General features: G+C 41.8%; 1 protein-coding gene and 1 long non-coding RNA gene across 3 annotated transcripts in view; one reads left to right on the top strand and one right to left on the bottom strand.

Annotated features, from left to right (window-relative positions):
• The window catches only part of LOC311038115 (uncharacterized protein), a 45,049-nt gene extending 35,850 nt beyond the window's left edge, over nt 1-9,199 (top strand). For both annotated transcript variants that reach the window (XM_084047459.1, XM_084047458.1), the window contains 9 exons: nt 276-500; nt 2,017-2,099; nt 3,495-3,599; nt 4,214-4,364; nt 5,185-5,265; nt 6,177-6,339; nt 7,076-7,181; nt 7,745-7,921; nt 8,860-9,199. In XM_084047459.1, coding sequence (XP_083903585.1) covers nt 276-500; nt 2,017-2,099; nt 3,495-3,599; nt 4,214-4,364; nt 5,185-5,265; nt 6,177-6,339; nt 7,076-7,181; nt 7,745-7,921; nt 8,860-9,027 — 1,259 coding nt within the window. In that variant the 3' untranslated portion in view covers nt 9,028-9,199. The remainder of the gene's footprint in view (nt 1-275; nt 501-2,016; nt 2,100-3,494; nt 3,600-4,213; nt 4,365-5,184; nt 5,266-6,176; nt 6,340-7,075; nt 7,182-7,744; nt 7,922-8,859) is intronic.
• A 112-nt stretch (nt 9,200-9,311) lies between these two features.
• On the bottom strand, nt 9,312-15,869 carry LOC311037098. Its single transcript, XR_014599925.1, has 3 exons — nt 13,634-15,869; nt 11,613-13,225; nt 9,312-11,226 (listed from the first exon to the last, which is right to left on the bottom strand). It is a non-coding gene; the product is annotated as an uncharacterized lncRNA (long non-coding RNA).
• Between the last annotated feature and the right edge of the window lie 3,703 nt (nt 15,870-19,572).

Raw genomic sequence — 19,572 nt, 5'->3', positions numbered from 1 at the left:
AAACAAGTCCGCAAGGACTTTTATGAACGGACCTGTTAGACAAAGTATTTTAAATGTAAATGTGTTGTTTTACATTTTTTTGCCTAATAAAATATTCAATCAATCAAAAACTTCGTTGACTGGGGTCTCCCAAAGGCCTGTACTTGGTCCCCTCCTTTTCCTCCTCTACACCCAATCTCTGGGCCTTGTATGTCCAAATGTTCACAACGTCATGTAGGGACGCTAGGGTTCATGTGGTTATGAACTACTTATTTAATGTTTTCACTGTTTTGCAGGTAAGTTCATCGAGGCCCTGGGCAACGTGACGTTCACCAGCAGCTTCCTGGGCAGCAAGGAGCACGGCGGCATGCTGTTCTTCTCCCCCACGTGTCAGCCCACGGAGGGCCTGACCCTGCCGCCCCAGCCTGTCCTCGTGGGCCTGCTGATCCAGAGGCTGGAGGTGCCCTGGGCCAAGGTGTTCCCCCTCAGGCTGCTGCTGCGTCTGGGGGCCGAACACAGTGGTGCGTTATGCTTTATTTATGTCACTCAGTGGTTCTTCAAAGTGGGGTCTGCTGCTGGCGGACCCCCAGGGGTCTTTGAGGAGGAGGGGGTTCTTCCAGGGTTAGGAACCCCGAATAGGTCTGTAACTCTGAGAGTGTAGAAATGTAACCAAATTGAATTTGGACACACTCAGAGTTATGGGGGTCCATGAAATTAAAACGTTTAAAGGGCAAGACCACTTTGGTTTGGGTTGTGTAGTTACCTTGCCATGATGTAACTACAAAGCTGATTCAGACAATACAGGACATCACCAAATCCAGTACTGTTTGTTTTTTAAATAAAAATGTCAACTTCCTGTTGATTTTACTATTTGAAGATCCGGATCCGGATCCACAGATACAGTCCGTGATTTCTTCCTAATAAAAAAACCTAAATCAACAGGAAGTTAACATTTTTATTTAAAAAACAAACGGTACTGGCTGTGGTGATTACATTACAGTCATTTAGCAGACGCTCCATATTGTCTGAATCAACTTTGTTTGTGTTCGTTTACGTGCTAAAAGAGTGACATTGAGAGCTGTTTCAGCGTACAATGTAAGTCGATGAGGAGCATATTTAGAATGATCAATTTCTAATCAATGGAGCAATTATTTTTGTCAGCTGCTCCCGTTCTGTTCTTTGTCCAAAGGGAGTGTGGTCACACCGAGGCACGTGACCAGAAACGTGTGGCCAACAAAAGCATAGTTTCCCGTGCGCTCCTGTCTTGAGGCATGCGTCATGTTTTTATAGACACACAATCAAAGATAATATATTCTTAACCTTTCAGCACGAGTCTGGAGTCGCACCACTCCTTCCTGTTAGGATGCCTGTAGATGTGATAGAAACAGTAGGAAATTGGCAAATGCAGACAGAATGTGTCCCTCCATTCAACGTCTGCTTGAATAATTATTTCCCAGATTACTCACGCAGGCCTGCTTCACAGGCGCACCACGCTGTTTTGCCTGATGCGCTGTTTTGCCTGAGGCGTTTTTGAGCAACGTATCATCACCGCCAAAACTACATTTTTTTGCTAACATGAGTAGTTGAGTACACATCAGTGGAAAATGCACTTGTCGTAACTTTGACATGAAAACAACCTTCCATCTGTTTTAATCCCAATTCTAGTGTCTCCTTCTTTTCCTATTGGTATCACAAAGATACAAAAATGTGATTAGAATGAATATTCACTGGGCAGTGCACTAGTATTATCAGGTGTATGGAAGCAATTCTCAATTTGAATAAACTTGAAGCCACTAAATACAAGTGAGCATGATGGTTATTTTTATTTCTCTTTTTGAGAGATAAATGATGCCTTTAGAAAGCTGTGTATCGTTGTAAATAGATTAAATCTGGAAATACCACAGGTGATTAATATACTGTAAGGTAAAAAAAAAAGCATTTTGTTCTCTGAGACAAACACAAAATGTGTTTCAATATGCTAGTGTATAATGTTGTGTTAGTGTGTGTGTGTGTATTAAATGTTGTGTCTTCTTCCAGTGTATCCCACAACACTGGTCAGCATTCGCTTCCGCCGTTCCGTCTACAGAGAAACTGGACACACCATTATGAATCTATTGGCTGTAAGTACCATTAACCACACTATATATGCCTATAGTTGACTGGGGTTCCCCAGGGTTCTATACTTGGTCTGCTCCTTTTTTTCCCTTCTACACAAAAATAGCCAATGAATCTACAAGCTCATATAACACTTGTAGTTTGTCTAATTTCACTGAATGTTTGCCCCAGAATAGGGACGCTAGGGTTCATGTAGTTAACCCCATTGAGACCTGAAGCCGATTGTCTCCTAAATCTCAGTTTTCTGAAAAACGTATGTTTCTATATCAGTGGTGCTCAAACTTTTTCATGTCAAGGACCCCCAAAATTATATGTATTTGGCCGCGAACCCCCATCATAATATTTTGTTCTAGGGACCCCCCAGAAGCAAAGATTTGAGTTAAACATGTTCGCTTTAAAAGTATTTAAATTCAAAGATTTGCACACATTTTCACGATTTTTCAAAAATAGCAGATCTACAAGCTCGTAGCGCGGCACTCGGTGCCGCGCTACGAGCTTGTAGATCTGCTATTTTTGAATAGCCCAAAGTGTAAAATAATGCTTTTTAGCTCAAATCTAAAAATGACACAGTTCCAGGTCTTAATGGGCTAAAACACTGTGGGGAATGCAGGGAATTGGCATAACGACTACATAGAATAAAACGCCCAAGACTCCTTTTTGTTATCCCAACTATTACCACAGATGACGTATCTTAGTATCTTGACTCCTGTAGGACTAAAACACACCTCACCTTTTCAGTACAGGGGTCATCAATGTGTCCGTACACGGACAAATGTGTCCGTGGCAAAGACTTGGCCCAGTCCATGGTCAATTTTAGATTTTATTTTTTTACATACCATTATAATGTTCTTAATGATCATATGACCCAATTACTGAATGTCAAGTCTCCAGGTTTTCTTCAGAATATGTATGACACTGACTTACTAAGACGCTATGGCACATTAGGAGACCCACTAGTACTAGTGGTTCTCAAATGTTTTATTTGCAAGGAGAGTGTACAAATGGAACCAAATGGACCCCTATGGTTCATTTGGTTCCATTTGTACACTCTCAGAGTTACAGACTGATTATGGTCATTCAGGGCTAGCTCTTTATGCGTTTCTGGTCATATTATTATTGTCCACTAATTTTGTGTATCCGTGGCAAAAAGGACATTTTGACAAAAGTGTCCTCCACAAGCCAGCATGGCGATGATGACCCCTGTTTCAGTGACCAAGCAGTCACCTCATAATGAGCAGACCATTCATTGTAAAAGCCGTGTTTATTAACACCAGGATGTGCCCATAATAATTTGTCACTTCCACATTGGATAGATTTTCTCAAAGTTTGTAAACTGAGCCCCCTGCAGGACACTGAGCGAACATGATATTTGACCTTGGATGAACTGTGTCTCTCCACAGGACTTGAGGAACTACCAGTACAGCCTCCCGGCCGTAGAGGGTCTGAGGATACACATGGAGATGGGCCACAGCTACATCGACATCCCCAAGAGTCGCTTTACTGAGGTAAGTCTTCCTTTTATCCATCTACAACATCACAACATGTCCCATTGCAACGTGTTGTGATCTTATAGACATGCTGATTTCACAAAGTGTCCCTGAGCAAGGCACTTCACTCCTAAAGCCAATGAAATGAAAGATACTCTTGTGTATGCACTAAAACAGGGGTCTTCAACAGGGGGTCCGGGACCCCCAGGGGGTCCTCAGAGTTTCTACAGGGGGTACGCCAAATCTTTGTGTGATAGGAACTTCTTTTTTACACGAACAACTTGAACCCTAGAATCCCTATTCTGACGGGGAACATTTGCCGAAAACATTTTAACATAGTTTTACTGAGGTTACGTTTAGGAATACCAGGTGAATACCGCCGAATTTCCCTCGGGGCAACTGTGTTTTGGGGGCGAAAGTTTTGGTATTCGACTCCTGGGATTCTCTGGGTTCCTTTTGGGGGGGTCTAAATCGACCGTTACAAGTCTGTAACTGACAGTATACAAATGCATAGTGTCAGAGTTAAGGGGAGACCTTTTGAAAAGTTTGAGAACCACTGCTGTGTGTAGCAGGTACTCTGTGTGATTTGGGCCGCAGAGCAGACATTGTGTGTGTGTGTGTGTGTGGTGCAGATGCTGAAGGTGATCAACTCGTCCAACGAGCACGTCATCAGCGTGGGCGCCAGCTTCAGCCTGGAGGCCGACTCTCACCTGGTTTGCTTCCAGAACGAGGAGGGGAACTACCAGACCCAGGCCAACAGCATGCCGGGCAAGACCCGCACAGGTCAGACATCCATTCATTACAACTATGTCACTTCATACAGGGGTCTTTGAAGACCTTTTTAATAAGACAAATTCTGCAAAAATGTCCGATCTTCAAGCTCACAACGCATCACAACACGACACGTTGTGAGGTCGTAGATCGGCTATTTTTGCTACTGACATACAACTAAGTATATAGGGTTTAAGTCAGTGGTTCTCAAACTTTTTCGTGCCAAGGACCCCCAAATAGACGCTTATTAGACCGCGGACCCCCATTTGAAAAGATAAGCCAGGGACCCCCATAATAGAAGATTTTTACGGCTCTCTAGCAGTGATTTCAACCATTTAAATTTCAAGGACCCCCAGTTTGACATGCATTAGGATACGGACCTCCATTTAATGGCATGTATGTCTCTGGGACCCCAATTCATATTGTAAAATCAATGTTAATTTAACTCTGAGAGTGTACAAATGGAACCAAATGGACCCGTTAGGGCCCATTTGGTTCCATTTGTACACTCTCAGAGTTACAGACCCATAAGGGTCCATTTGGTCCCTGTCCATCATTTAGCTGGGGACCCCCTGGAACCCCCTCAAGTACCCCTGGGGGTCCTCGGACCCCACTTTGAGAACCAATGGTTTAAGTGGTTAAGGAAGGCTCTAAATTGCTAAACTGTCAGTCTACTTAATTATGTTGTCCACCAACCACCAACCACAAAAAATTGCACAGATGCGTTCCCGGATTGAATGGGCTAATTGGCGACTAAATTGGGGAGAAAAATGGGTTAAAAGCAAAGAAAGAAAAGTTCCAACACTTTGTCTTGATGTGTGTTTTGTTCCAGTGACTGGAGCCAGTTTTGTGGTTTTCAATGGCGCTCTAAAGGCCTCTTCAGGGTTCATCGCCAAGTCCAGCATCGTTGAAGGTAAGGATCATGTCAGTTTTGAAATACTTAGCATGTACAACACAAATCATTATAGAACCACAAAGAGTAAGATAAGAACAAATACCTAATGTCCTAATTATCACTGCCTTTGGTCCCAAAAATGACTCGGGTTGTTCTGCATACTGGTAGATTTATTGCACTCTTACTGGCAACAATGTAAAACTGTACAAAACAAAGCATAAACAATACACGCACATAAATAATGGAACATAAAAGCATAAGCAACATGAATGTAATGAGAACATGACTGAAACACAAACACACCTCGCTGACTGCACACAAACCAAAGGGAATGAGTGGTAATCCATGGTCGACAACAGCAACGCACAACTGGAACAAAATACATCAAATCAGCATAAAGAAGACGCATGATAATAACGGAAATGTTCACATTTAGAAAGCAAACACAAGTACTTTATATTCCGTCCCGCACACGCTCAAACAATATGCTCCTTAGTGAGCGGAATTGTATAGTGTAACACGCTTGTGAGTCTGCATGAAACCACACCTTATAAAGTGTTTTTGATCCAGACAATTAGACCTCACGGTGCAACAGATACATGGTAAACCCAAGTTCAGTTCAAATAAATGATATTACAATAGAAAGAAATGAAAAACAAACAAATTACAACCTATTATGGCAGCTACACTAATACTGTGTGTGTGTGTGTGTGTGTGTGTGTGTGTGTGTGTGTGTGTGTGTGTGTGTGTGTGTGTGTGTGTGTGTGTGTGTGTGTGTGTGTGTGTGTGTGTGTGTGTGTGTGTGTGTGTGTGTGTGTGGGGGGGTGTGTGTGTGGGTGTGTGTGTGGGTGGGTGTGTGTGTGTGTGTGTGTGTATCATGTGTGCGTGTGTTGTGTGTGTGTGTGTGTGTGTGTGTGTGTGTGCATCAGATGGGTTGATGGTTCAGATCCCTCCAGACACCATGGAGGCGCTGCGCGTTGCTCTGAGGGAGCAGACTGACCTCCACATCCCGTGTGGTAAGAACGACGGGGGTGAGGTCAGGGAGAACGTCACCGTCCGATGGGTGGACTGGACCGCTCCGCTCAACACAGGGTACACAGCCCCCACCATGACCATTTACTGCTGTTCATCTATTAGGACCGGGAACGCATCTGTGTCATTTATAGATTTCTTTGAGCTATTCAAAAATAGCAGATCTACAAGCTCATAGCGCGGCACCGAGTGCCGCACTATGAGCTTGTAGATCTGCTATTTTTGAAAAATCGTGAAAATGTGTGCATATCTTTGAATATATATATATTTTTTAAAGCGAAACTTTTTAACTCCAATCTTTGCTTCTGGGGGGGTCCCTGGAACAGATGGGGGTCCGCGGCCAAATACATATCATTTTGGGGGGGGCCTTTGACATGAAAAAGTTTGAGAACTACTGATTATAGCAACATACGTTTTTTTCAAAAAACTGATTTAGAAGACATTTGTAGAAAAGCTTTTTAATGAAATCGGCTGTTATCTTGAGTTGGCTTTTTTTTTGCCCTGCATTTCACGAGACATGGTATTTTCAACGTGCTGCTACAAAAGAATTCAAGGGGCCGTCGTGGTTGGATAGTTATTTCTCTGGGTGACGTACACTGATACCGGGTGTGTTTACAAACGGTCAGACAAGCTATCATAACGGATATACATTTTCTGTGACCAGTTGAAAAGGTATAAAAAAACTACAGTGGGCAAACACTGCCAGAAAGAAGTCTGGCAGTGAATGAGTTAAGGGCTGTACTGTAGTATTATTATTATTTTGTATTATTAATATTATGTTATGCTTGTTTTGCAGCATAAAGAGTGGGGTTGACGGAAGGCCTCTAGACACGGCCCACAGAGTTCGGCTGCAGCAGGACGCAGAGTTTGAGTCGGAGGGTCGAACCATTAGATGCACCGAGGTCAGTCCCTCTCTTCATTCTCTCTCTCTCTCTCTTCATATGCTGTCAGACCGTTACCTTGTAGACCTCCTGTGAGCTTGTAGATCAAAACATTTTCTGTGCACAATACGATGCAATGTGCAACCAAGTATAAACCAGGCGTTACTCTCTTTAAGGTCTGATTTATATTTGGTTTCACATTATATCATGAAAAATAGCCGATCTAACAGCTCGGCTCACAACATGTAAATTAGGCTTCATGAACTTATAATAAGGCTGTAAAAGATGGTCACAAATTAGCTTTTTGATTTACGAGTTTAAATCCCACAAAAAAATGTTATGGCATCACCTTCATTTTTTCACCAAAAGATCTAAAGTGTAGCCATGACGTTCACATACCCTGAACGCCAACATTTGGAAATCCAGTCATGTTTTGGTGTGATACCGGCGTGCATCACTCCGGTCAGTGTGTCGCCTATTTCGCCCATTCAATGGTCTGATAAAAGGTGATAATGTCCCATTCAATGCATTGATAGCATCTGAATCAGGTGAAATCGGGCGTTAACTATGATCTGTCCTTGCAGGTGTTCTATGAGCTGAAGGACCCAGAGTGTTGTCTGAACACGGTGCTGTCGTCCTGCAGTGTGTTCCAGAGTGAGATGGCCATAGCGGCGTGCACCGCTCTGACGCCTCACCTCACCGTGCTGGCCGCCGGGGGCATCAACGCGCTGTGTCTCCGTGTGTCCACTCAGACTGACATGGTAAATGTGGCTCCGTGTCACCTATAAAACCTGCCCCGTTCACCTGTGGCCTTCAGTAATGCACAATTCATGACGTAGAAAATACGAGGTTTTCTTTTTTTTTCTTTATAATTTTTATCCCGCGATTTTTGTAACCCATTTTTTTCACCCGGTGCCAATTTCCTAAGTGATCCTGGGCGCTACACCAGCCCTACACCAGCACTACACCAGTCCCCCACAGCCAGGGAGGCCAGGGCCGAGCTCATGCCTCCTTCAATGCATGAGAGCCAACTGACCTTCTTGTCACCTGACAGGGGAGAGTTTCCCTGGTTGGACGTAGCGTGTGGAAGGAACACGTTATTCCAACCAGTTCCTTTCCCCTCCATCAGGCGCCCCGGCTGTCATGGGGGAGGCGGTATTAGCGACCAGGATTACTACATGTTTTTGTGAGGGTATTAACTACCCTAGGAGACACGGGGAGAACATGCAAACTCCACACAGAGTAGGCCCTTTCGCCAACCCCACCCTGGGTATGGGCGCTGATGACGCGGAGGAGAAGACACGCCCCCAGCGCCCACAGCGTCCCTGGCGGGAATGGAACCCAGGACCTTCTAGCTGTGAGGCGACAGCGCTACCGAGAAAATACGAGGTTTTCAATACAACGTATAGAATGTCTTGCATCATCAGCGTCTGTGGTTAGACAGGACAGGACAACAGTAATATTGCAGTACTTTGCAGGACTAACTGGCGTTACATTTTCCACGAACACAGTCCCACGCATGCAGGGCTCCAGTGGGTAGTTCAAAAATGATTATTTTGGGGGGTCGCGGCCTTAAAACGTTGAGAACCACTGTGTCATGCTGTCATTTCAAGTGTGTCTCTCTCTCTCTCTCTCTCTCTCTCTCTCTCTGTCTCTCTGTCTCTCTCTCTCTCTCTCTGTCTCTCTGTCTCTCTCTCAGGTGGAGTACCAGGCGGGTTGGGGGGGCCGGCTCCTCCCACAGCGCTACATGAACGAGCTGGACAGCGCTCTGATCCCTGTCATCCATGGAGGTAGTGCCAGCGTGCCTCACACCTCTATGGACATGGAGTTCGTCTTCTACATCACGCATACTTTAACTCAAATATAACTAATAAGTCTCATTAAAAAACAAAAAAAACATATATATATATATGTATATATATATATACATATATACATATATATTGAAGAGGTGTAAAATAGCACACAGGAGATGCTGGAATACAAACAGGAAGTGTGTGTGTGGACAGACACGGGACAGCCGGCAGGATGTGCGATTGAAACAGGCCGATGCTGCGTAGTTGACTGATGCTTAATTTATGCGACGGCAGAGTGTCACGCACGGGCGGGGGGGGGGGGGGGGGGGGGGTGGGAAGGGGGGGGAATAGCCGATGTACATGTATGTACATACCAGAGGTTCTCAAAACCAGGCTGGGATTCACACCAAATAAAAAATGTAAAGATCAGTCTTATTATTAGACCTATTTCTGTCTTCTTGTGTTCAGCGCAGTGAGTTTGTAGGCTTATAAAGTTGTGTGTGTGCTGCAGGTCCGGCCACTTAACGACAAAAAAGACTACAATACCCAGGAAACTGTCACGAGAGTAAAAAAAAACACAAAATCCCATCTCTATAGCGACTTGAACCTTTTAAGTTGTCATAGCATTCTGTAGCCGCAGTTTCTTGCAAAAACCCACGTGAACTAGACCTCCTAGTCTAGCCTAGACTTAACTTGAAGTGCTAGCTAACAGTATGCTAGCTAACAGTATGCTAGCTAACAGTATACCTTGACCAGCTAACCAACCATGGCTTTGATTTGTTATTCACATAAAAGGTTACTAAAGATTAATCATGTTTTCCCCCAGAAATGATACATGAGGGTTGGCGGAGAATGTAAAATGGGACGTGACGTGGGTCGTCTGTCTGTCGGTGTGACATTGTCTTTGTCTGCAGATGTTAGCAGATGTGTGTATTTTGGCGTTTTCACTAATTAAGCTGCTTCAACTCAGATCAAACACTAAAAAGTCATTAAACCAAAAAAAAAACGACCAAAACCCATCTGACCGTTCCTTTCCTACTCTGCCTTCCAAACTCGCTGCTGGCGTCCACATTAGAGCCCCGTTTAAATGCTTTGACGTATGATGATGCCGCCCGCGTGCCCGAAAACAGCCTAATCTACAGACTAACTAGAAAAAGTGCTCCTCGGAGCACAGGTCTCCACCAGGTCAGGTACTTAGTGTGGCCTCCTGGTGGTGCTATAATAGGCCAATGTGAAAAGGGTGCCATTTATTCTTAGGTCTTTCACGGCAATCAGACACTGCATTCATGATTTGAGGCATTTTGTTCCAAAAATGTGGTCGCAAATAATGCCCCGTTGTCCGCCTCCTCCGCGCGTCCGCAGTCCGCGGCTGTCCGCCTCCACTCACAGAGCACAGGCACAGTTCACAAGCAGAAAAAATGTTTTCTTCTTTTTTTTTTTGGGTGGGCACAACAGCCAGGTGGGTGGGCCCAGGCCTACATATGCCCACCCGTGGCTACGCCCCTGTGCGTTCATGATTTGAGGCATTTTGTTCAAAACGGACCAATCCTACAAACTTTGGAAGCCAACCTTAGCCAATCAGGATAGAATCTGGGAAATCGGACAGATCCGGGTTGATCACATGACTATAGAGATACTGTGTACCGATTTGCATGACGTTTGGATAAAATATGTAGGAGTAATATAAAAAAATGGGTTTTGCACAAATCGGTCTCCTGGTGGCGCTATAACAGGCCCATGTGAAAGATTTGGGGCAGAGGTTCTGAATTGGCATCCAGGGAGTGTGTGTGCACAGTTTCGCATCGGCCGGGCCAACGCTGCCGGAGATTAGCTGCTAACAGACAGATGGACACACGGACGGACGGACAGAGGGTAAAACATACTCTCTCTCCATGCCTTTCGGCCTGGCGGAGACATTTAACAGTGAGTTTGTAGATCAGCTGTTTTGTCGGCACGGCGACACCGTGGGTATGACGGAGCAGAAATGTGAGCATATAGCCCAGCCAGCAGCTCAGTGAATGTGTCCACTAAACTCTTGTCTGAGAAAAAAGACTGGTGGCTTTGACTTTTGGATGTATTCATTAAAGCATTTATAACAGTGACATCCAATAATAGATGCAACGTGATGAAGAGCTACCGTGAAGCCTTTAAAAAAAAAATATATATACCGGTATATTTTAAAAAAGCCTTTCCACACCGGCCGGTGCGATGTGTAAAAATGCAGGACACAGGTTTGCGGAACGATCCCATGTTTTTAATTTGCTTTGACCCTTTAAGACCGGGAACGTCATTTTTAGATTTCGTTGGGCTATTCAAAAATAGCAGATCTACAAGCTCATAGTGCGGCACTCGTGCCGCACTATGAGCTATGCTATTTTTGAAAAATCATGAAAAGTTGTGCAAATATTTGAATTTTTTTCTTCTTTTTTTGCGGACATTTGTAAATCTAATCTTTGCTTCTGGGGGTTCCTGGAACTAAATATTTTACAAATGTTCGCTTTAAAAAATACATAATCCAAGATTTTGCACACATTTTTTCAAAAATAGCAGATCTACAAGCTCATAGAGCGGCACTTGGTGCCACGCTATGACCGTGTAGATCTGCTATTTTTGAATAGCCAAAGACATCTAAAAATGACACACAGATGCGTTAAACTGTTTGCATTCTAGAGCCCCAGTTCCACCCCGCAAATAACCCGACCTTCACACACAGTTCTCATCTAACTTCCGCCAGTGTGTTTTCTCGATGTCTTCTGTCTGCTGCGATTATGTCATGATTTCATTGACTCGCTATGTGGTCACTGATTGTCATCAACCCGGTTATATATCAGCCCATATGTATGTGTTCTGCTTGTTTTACCCCCATGTTTTATTCACAACACAGGAGCATTTTTCAGATTGTAATCTTGAAGAATAAACTGTTGTCAGTTACTGTAACCTCTCTCTCTCTCTCTCTCAATAAAGAGATGCTGAAAGGCCCTTCAGCTATGAACCAGGCTTATTATAGTTAACAAAGAACACCAAAATAACCAAAACTAGAATAAAAAAAAATATATATATATATATATATGTTAGTTGACTGAAATACAAATGAGGCTTTACAAAAACTAGCTGAAACGGTATTGAGAATTGTAACTATTGTTATTTACAAAACTAAGTAAAATCTAAGTAAACTAAGTAAAAAAGAGAAAATGTCCTTTTTAGTCTTTGTCCATATTTCATACATGAGCCTAATATTTTGGTTGGATATGAAGCCTTATCTTCCAAAATGTTTTGCTTTGCCAGTTTTAAACCCTGTTATTGTCAGAAATCTTCACAAACAGCCACCTTTTTAACACACTGGCACAGAGGAGGAATATATTGTTGTTCATTATTGTTGGTCTGCAAAGCTGAGTCCTGTCTGAATGACAGTTCTTCACTGGCAGGTTTAAACCAGATAGATTTCAAAACATCAAACCCTGAATTCATTATAAATCATCTTCAGTGCGTTTCAACCACCAAGCTAACAATGTATTCGGCCATCCCAAACTTATTTTAATGAGTACAACGTTTATTTTAACCAATCTGTATGGTCGAGTATGTTAATAAAACACAACTACTACATGAATCCTGGGTAGTATACATTAATGTTACGGATTTCAGCTTTTAAGCCCTATTTTATACTTTGATGTCGTGCAAAAATAGCCGATCCACACAAGCTCACAACACGCGACCATCTACAAGCTCAAGAACTGAGCTAGTAGAATATTTGGACAGGTTGAAAGTGGTTAAAAGACCTCACACAGTGAATGGGAGGTCTCTCTGGAGTTATTCCACACTAGATGTTCTGGCTCAAAGTGAGGTTTTCATCAGGTCAAAGCATGGGGTTGACTGGGGACGACTTTTCTTCCACCCGTAACGTCTCATCGTCCTTATAAGCGTTCGAAACCGGGTCAGAAAAACCACAACATGTTGTGTGGTAGGAGACAGTAAGATATTAAATAAATCACGCATAAAGCCTGATTTATATTGGGTCGTGCATCATGTCACGTACCACGCGACACAGGCGCACAGCTCAGTATAAATCACCCTTAAGTCTGTCTCCTTGCTCATAATCATTTGTACGCTATTTAAGAATCACATAAGAACACAGACTGCTTCAAGTTGCTTTACTGCGAGTTACACACTAACATCTGTGTCTGCTGTCTCCATAGACATCACATCTTCATCATTTTCCCTTTGCTATTTTGCAGGTCAAGATTTTGTTTTATAATATTGACCCATTAAGACCTGGAACGCATCTGTGTCACTTTTTGATTTGAGCTAAAAAAGCATTATTTTACACTTTGGGCTATTCAAAAATAGCAGATATACAAGCTCGAGTGCCGCACTACGAGCTTGTAGATCTGCTATTTTTGAAAAATCTTGAAAATGTGTGCAAATCTTTGAATATATATATTTTTAAAGCGAAGGTTTTTAACTCAAATCTTTGCTTCTGGGACCGACCCCCTGGTACAAAACATTTTGAGATGGGGGTCCGCGGTGAAAAACATATCATTCTGGGGGTCCTTGACATGAAAAAGATTGAGAACCACTGATATAGAAACATACATTATATAGAAACATACGTTTTTCAGAAAACTGTTGGGATTTAGGAGACATGTAGAATCGGCTTCAGGTCTTAATGGGTTAGAGAACGGAAAAGTTGGTACAGTATAAAGGTTTTAGCCAAAAAATGTAATTAATGTTCATATTTCTATAGGATGTTATCTGCATTGATTTGGCAGTTTTAGTGAAGAGATCCTCAAGCACTGAACAGACGAAACTAAACTTATTTCAAACTATAAAAAAAAGAAAAAGATATTAAGTCGTCCAATTGGTTCAAATGATGTAAAGTACTCCGGGAGTCCTATGTGTCGATTGGTTAAGTCTGAGAGAGAATGTGTTAATAACCATAAAACGATACATCTGCTTGATAATAATGATATGCAGCTTTAACATTGGCCAGGTTCTACCCAGCGTCTCTGTGGTTGATTTATTAAAACCGATATTTATGGCTAATAACAAATTAAGACGTCCTAATTGCTCACGTTGCTTTTGGAAGTGATCATAGATTGTAAGATAAGTAGCACACACAGCCGGTGCTTTTCTTTAGACTTATAGTGAATGTATTGGTGACATTCTTCACTCACACAACCCTCAGTAATACATGAGTCTGTCTTCACTCTTTCCTCTCACAAGAACCCTTTGCTTCATTTAAATGTAGTTAGAGCACCGCTGAACGTGTGCTGAAAATAACCGATCGGCTGTTGTCCATGCACGACACTGGCACTTAACTATGTATAAATCAGGCTTCATGAAGATGAGCTATTTCAGGGGTCTTCAACAGGGGGTCCGGGACCCCTAGGGGGTCCTCAGAGCTACTATAGGGGGTCCGCCAAATCTTTGTGTGATAGGATTTAGTTTTTTTACATTAACCACTTGAATCCTAGAATTCCTTTTCTGAGGGGAACATTAGCCGAAAATAGCAGATCTACAAGCTCTCAACGCCTCGCGCTTGAGAGCTTGTAGATCGGCTATTTTTGGAAAAGAGGCTATTGGTGTAGAGGGAAAAAAATAGCAGACTAAGTAAATAAAAAACTTTAATCTGAAACACAATTTCATACAATATAGAGTAGGGGGTCCACTGCTTCATCTCTCTCTCAACTAGGGGGTCCTTGGCCTGAAAACGTTGAAGACCCCTGAACTATTTGATACAGTAGCTATGTTCAGTCGAGCTGAAATCCCGCCAAAATAATTTGCCATCGCCTTCATTTCACCAAATATGATTCTCAAGTACTGGACTGTCTACAGTTATTGTGTAGCTGTTACTGTACGACAAAAGACGACTGAAATTCACACATTCCCTGTGATTTGCAACTCCTGTCATGTTTTCCAGTATTAGACGATGATGATAATTGACAACAGTAATACTTGGCTGTCATTTGAGCCTCATACGTCTCTTCTGTCAGATGAAACATCCTGTATATTAGCTGGATGGTTTGGTTTCTGATTTTTTTTTTTTCTTTTACCGTTTTCATATATTTTAAGCTGATTGTTCTATTTGAATCGGCCGCTTGATTCACTGAGACCACAGTGAGTTTTATGTTTCTAATGCTAAGGCATATAGTGTGCTTCCAAGACTCTAATGTTTGTGCTTACTTAGTATGGATCTACAATGTCTCTATATATGAATTATGTTTGACTTTAAGAATACAAAGTGTATGTTAAACTAATGTGTATGCAAGCCCTCCAATCTGAATGAAGATAGTTCAACCACTCAAGCCTCTCTGTACCCAGTCGTACAGCAAATAGCAGATCTACGAGCTCTCGACGCGTTTGCGCCTCGACACGTGAGCTTGTACATCTGATTTTTTTTTCTCCAAAACATTTTGGGCAAATTTCTTTTCGGAAAATGTCTGAAACAAACGGGGACATCAGGTTGAAAGTGGTTTAATGACTGAGTTCATGGTCTGTTTGAAGGGTTAACGTGAAGGATTGTCTTTTCTTTGCTGCTAACAGACTGTAAAGTGGAGAGAAAAAAAGTCAACATATTTCACTAGTTGTGCAAATAACATTCACTGCAAGCATTTAAAGATCAGGCCCGGCTACATTTTGACAGTTTTCCTAAATGGAGTTCTCTCCTCGTATGCGGAGAAATGTTTTTGGCACCAAACATTAAAAAAAAAAGAAATTCTCGTACAGTCAAAAAGAAAAAGAGAACTATTTTTATGCTTTGTAATTTATGTCTTAAAGTACTGTTTTGTGTAAAAAAAATCATATATTTATTCATTCGCACTGGCTTTATTTGGTGAACCTGGTATCTGGGTCATTTTTGATTTCTTCAAAGTATATCTATTTCTAAATATCTATGTATTTACTTAAGAATTAAAACAAGTTTTATGAATACTATTGTCTGGCCCGTCCATTTATTATTCATTATCATACTTGTGGAGCAGTTGATGCTTTAGATGATGCGGCGTGGAAGTAGAATCTAGTCCCTATGGTAGCAGGAGAACTGGGCACTTGAGATAACTGGGCTCAGATTGACAGAATTAGATTTTGGGGGGTGTACTTACGGATTGCGGCTTTAAGCCCTACTTTGTCGTACAGTGATGTCCCGCAAAAATAGCAATGATTTACAAGCTCAAGATCTGAGCTAGAAGATGAGCTATTTTTGAACATTTTGACAGGTGTTTTAAAGACCTCACACAGTGAATAGGAGATCTCTGGCTTTATTCCTCACTAGATGTACTGGTCAAAGTGAGGTTTTCATCATCAGTTCAGAGCATGGGGTTGACTGGGGACGATTTTTCTTCCATGTCTCATCGTCTTTATAAGCGTTTGAAACCAGGTCAGAAAACCCACAACATGTTTTGTGGTATAGGAGTGAGATAAATACATTAAATCATGCATAAAGCCTGATTTCTATTAGGTCGTGCATCAAATCACCCTTATTGTAAGTGTGTCTCCTTGCACTAATAATCGTTATGTACGCTATTTAAGAATAACAAGAATACTACTGTACTGTCTATATACATTTTCAGCAGCCACTCAGGATTCTTACGGTTTTATTTATTTTTGTGTTTTGAGTTTTGTCATCATTATCAGGGCTCTGAGTCTGAGTCTGTCCACGGGGAAGAAACCTCTGTGAGCCTTGAGTCCTGGGCAGTGGCGGAAAAAGTACTCGGAATCTTTACTTAAGTAAAAGTACCAATACTGCAATATGAAAATTCTCTGTTACAAGTAAAAGTCCAGAATTCAAAATTTACTTGAGTAAAAGTACAAAAGTATTGGCATCAAAATGTACTTAAAGTACCAAAAGCAAGAGTACAAAATATTTGAAAATAGCAGATCTACAAGCTCACAACGCGTCGCGATGCGACGCGTTGTGAGCTTGTAGATCGGCTATTTTCAAATAGCCTAGGTATAAAATAGGTTTAAAGTGGTTAATGTATGTTTCATTATATCATAATGTATATCTGAAACGTAACTAGTAACTAAAGTTTTCAAATAAATGTAGTGGAGTAAAAGCACAATATTTGCCTCTGAGATGTTGTGGAGTAGAAGTTAAAGTATTGGAAATTAGAAATACTCAAGTAAAGTACAAATACCTCATAATTGTACTTAAGTACATTACTTAAGTAAATTTACTGAGTTACTTTCCACCACTGGTCCTGGGTGTGTCATCTCCACGCCGCTCCTTGTTGCATCATCAAACAGGTCTGGTACTAAAGGACGATGCTTGTCCTTTATCATTGTTTTGGCCCAGTCCTACTCGAGCACCTGCTGTCACATTATTAACCCACTCAATCCGGGAACGCATCCGTGTCATTTTAAGATTTCTTTGGCTATTCAAACGCAGCAGATCTACACTACAAGCTTGTGCCGCGCTATGAGCTTGTATGTCTGCTATTTTTGAAAAATATTGAAAATGTGTGCAAATCTTTGCATATACAGTGTATATATATTTTTTTTTTAAAGGGAACATTTGCAACTCAAATCTCTGGAACAAAATATTTTGAGTGGGTTTAAGTTACAAGATAAAATAAATAAACATGATCGGTGACAATCTTAACATCATGCACGTAATAAAAAACAACACTGACCAGTTACCACCGGGCAAGCAGAGTGCTGCACACCTTAGCAGGCAGCTGGCTCACTTCAAATCTAGATTTATAAGCATTGCACGTAATTTATGAATTAACCCCCATACAATAAACCCATACAATAAACCCATACAATAAACCCATACGCTCACCGGTCACGCTGGATCCCACTCTGCTCGTTCCATGTCCAATCTGTCTTTGAACCCCCCCACCCCCCCAATCTGTCAACACCCTCTCTCCCCCTCCCTCAGAACTGTTTACTGTACATATTTTTCTTCTTGATTACAACTCGTTTGCAGGATGTTTTTGCACAGTATTGCATATTTGTCTGTCAGTAAATGCTCCTATGAACTGAATACACAGCCATACAAGCCACAGTGCTTTCTTTGGTTCTATCCTTTTAGCATTGTGTTTGTATTAAACGGTACTTTCTGTGCTTTATTTTTTGCAAACTGTTAATGAAGTATTCAATCAATTCGATCAATCAATCAACCGGAACCCGCTGGCACCACACCCACCCACACACACACCTGCAATCAATGACACAAGCAATTAGTCATTTGGGTGTCAATAACACAGACACGCCCCCACATACACACCAGTAGGAATAAGATACATCGTCATAATTAAAACTCCACCCGGTTACAACAGCATCAAAATATTGAAAGAATCTGTGAAATTCTTTGAACAATTGTGACAAGGTTACATGGAAGCCGACATGTCGCCTTTCCGACGGTTACTAACCCTATACCTAACCCTAACCCTAACCGCACGCGGAAGCCACGTAGTCGGAGTAGAGGGATGTCGGAATTAACAACGGTACCCTTGTGACAATAATGAACACAAATCTTCTCTTATGGGGGTCCCTGGCACAAAACATTTTCAGACGGCGGTCCACGGCCAAATGCTTAGATCAATGTGTGGGTCCTTGGCATGACAACTGTTTGCAGAAACACAGATTCAGGCTATTAGTCTCTCAAAGCGTTTTATGACCGCTGAGGGTCAGCAGAGGTCGTTAAGGCCAGCTGGAACAATGAGGAACAATGACGATGCATTTTTTAGCATTCATTCATTCACTGTAACTTTAAGCTACATCAACCTTTTACGACATGATGCATTTACAGCTCTATCTCCACAAGATGTCCGTGTTAAGCATACATAACACATGATAGATGAACAGACAGGATTTGCACATTTTCTCAGCTAAAAATTGCCTTTTTGGAAAAACATATTTGAGCTTGGATGTGATATATTTAGTTAATATAACCTACTAAAAATAATATATGGTGAGTGTGGTAGTACGCTACACCAACATGTTATTTTAATCATAGAATTATGAAAAACAGAGGATAGTATGCAGTAGGCCTACTTAGGGTGTGTTTGGGAATAGCTAACCCTGAATAAAATAATTCACATAATGCTTAAAACCGGGAAATCATTTTAGATTTTTGCGTTGTGTATATATATTAAAAAATATCAGATCTACAAGCTCACGGCTGCGAGCTTGTAGATCTGACATTTTTGAACATCTTTGAAAAATCTTTAAAATGTGAAAAGCACTTTATTTAGAAAGGCATTTGTAGAATCGGCCTCAGGTCTTAATGGGTTAAACCCAATAAGACCTGGAACGCATCTGTGTCACTTTAGATTTCTTTGGCTATTCAAAAATAGCAGATCTACAAGCTCATAGCGCGGCACCGAGTGCCGCGCTATGAGCTTGTAGATCTGCTATTTTTGAAAATCTTGATTTTTTTATGTATATATTTTTTTAAACTGATAGGATTTAGGATACTGATATTTAGAAAGCATTTTTTAAGAATCGGCCTCAGGTCTTAAAGAAGACAAAGATACACAGCCTACAGATTTGCCTACAGGGCCCACTTGGTAGAAGGGGCCCAGACAGTTCTTCTCCTGCCTGTTGTCATCAACAGCCTGAAAAGGGGAGGGGCCTCAAGATGGGGGCGTGTTTGTTTACCGAGGAAAAGGGGA

This window comes from Gymnoscopelus microlampas, assembly GCF_963454915.1.
Source record: "Gymnoscopelus microlampas genome assembly, chromosome: 21".
NCBI classification, from domain to species: Eukaryota; Metazoa; Chordata; class Actinopteri; order Myctophiformes; family Myctophidae; genus Gymnoscopelus; species Gymnoscopelus microlampas.
Note: the sequence above shows the minus strand (reverse complement) of the source record. Positions and strands in the feature narration are given on the sequence as shown.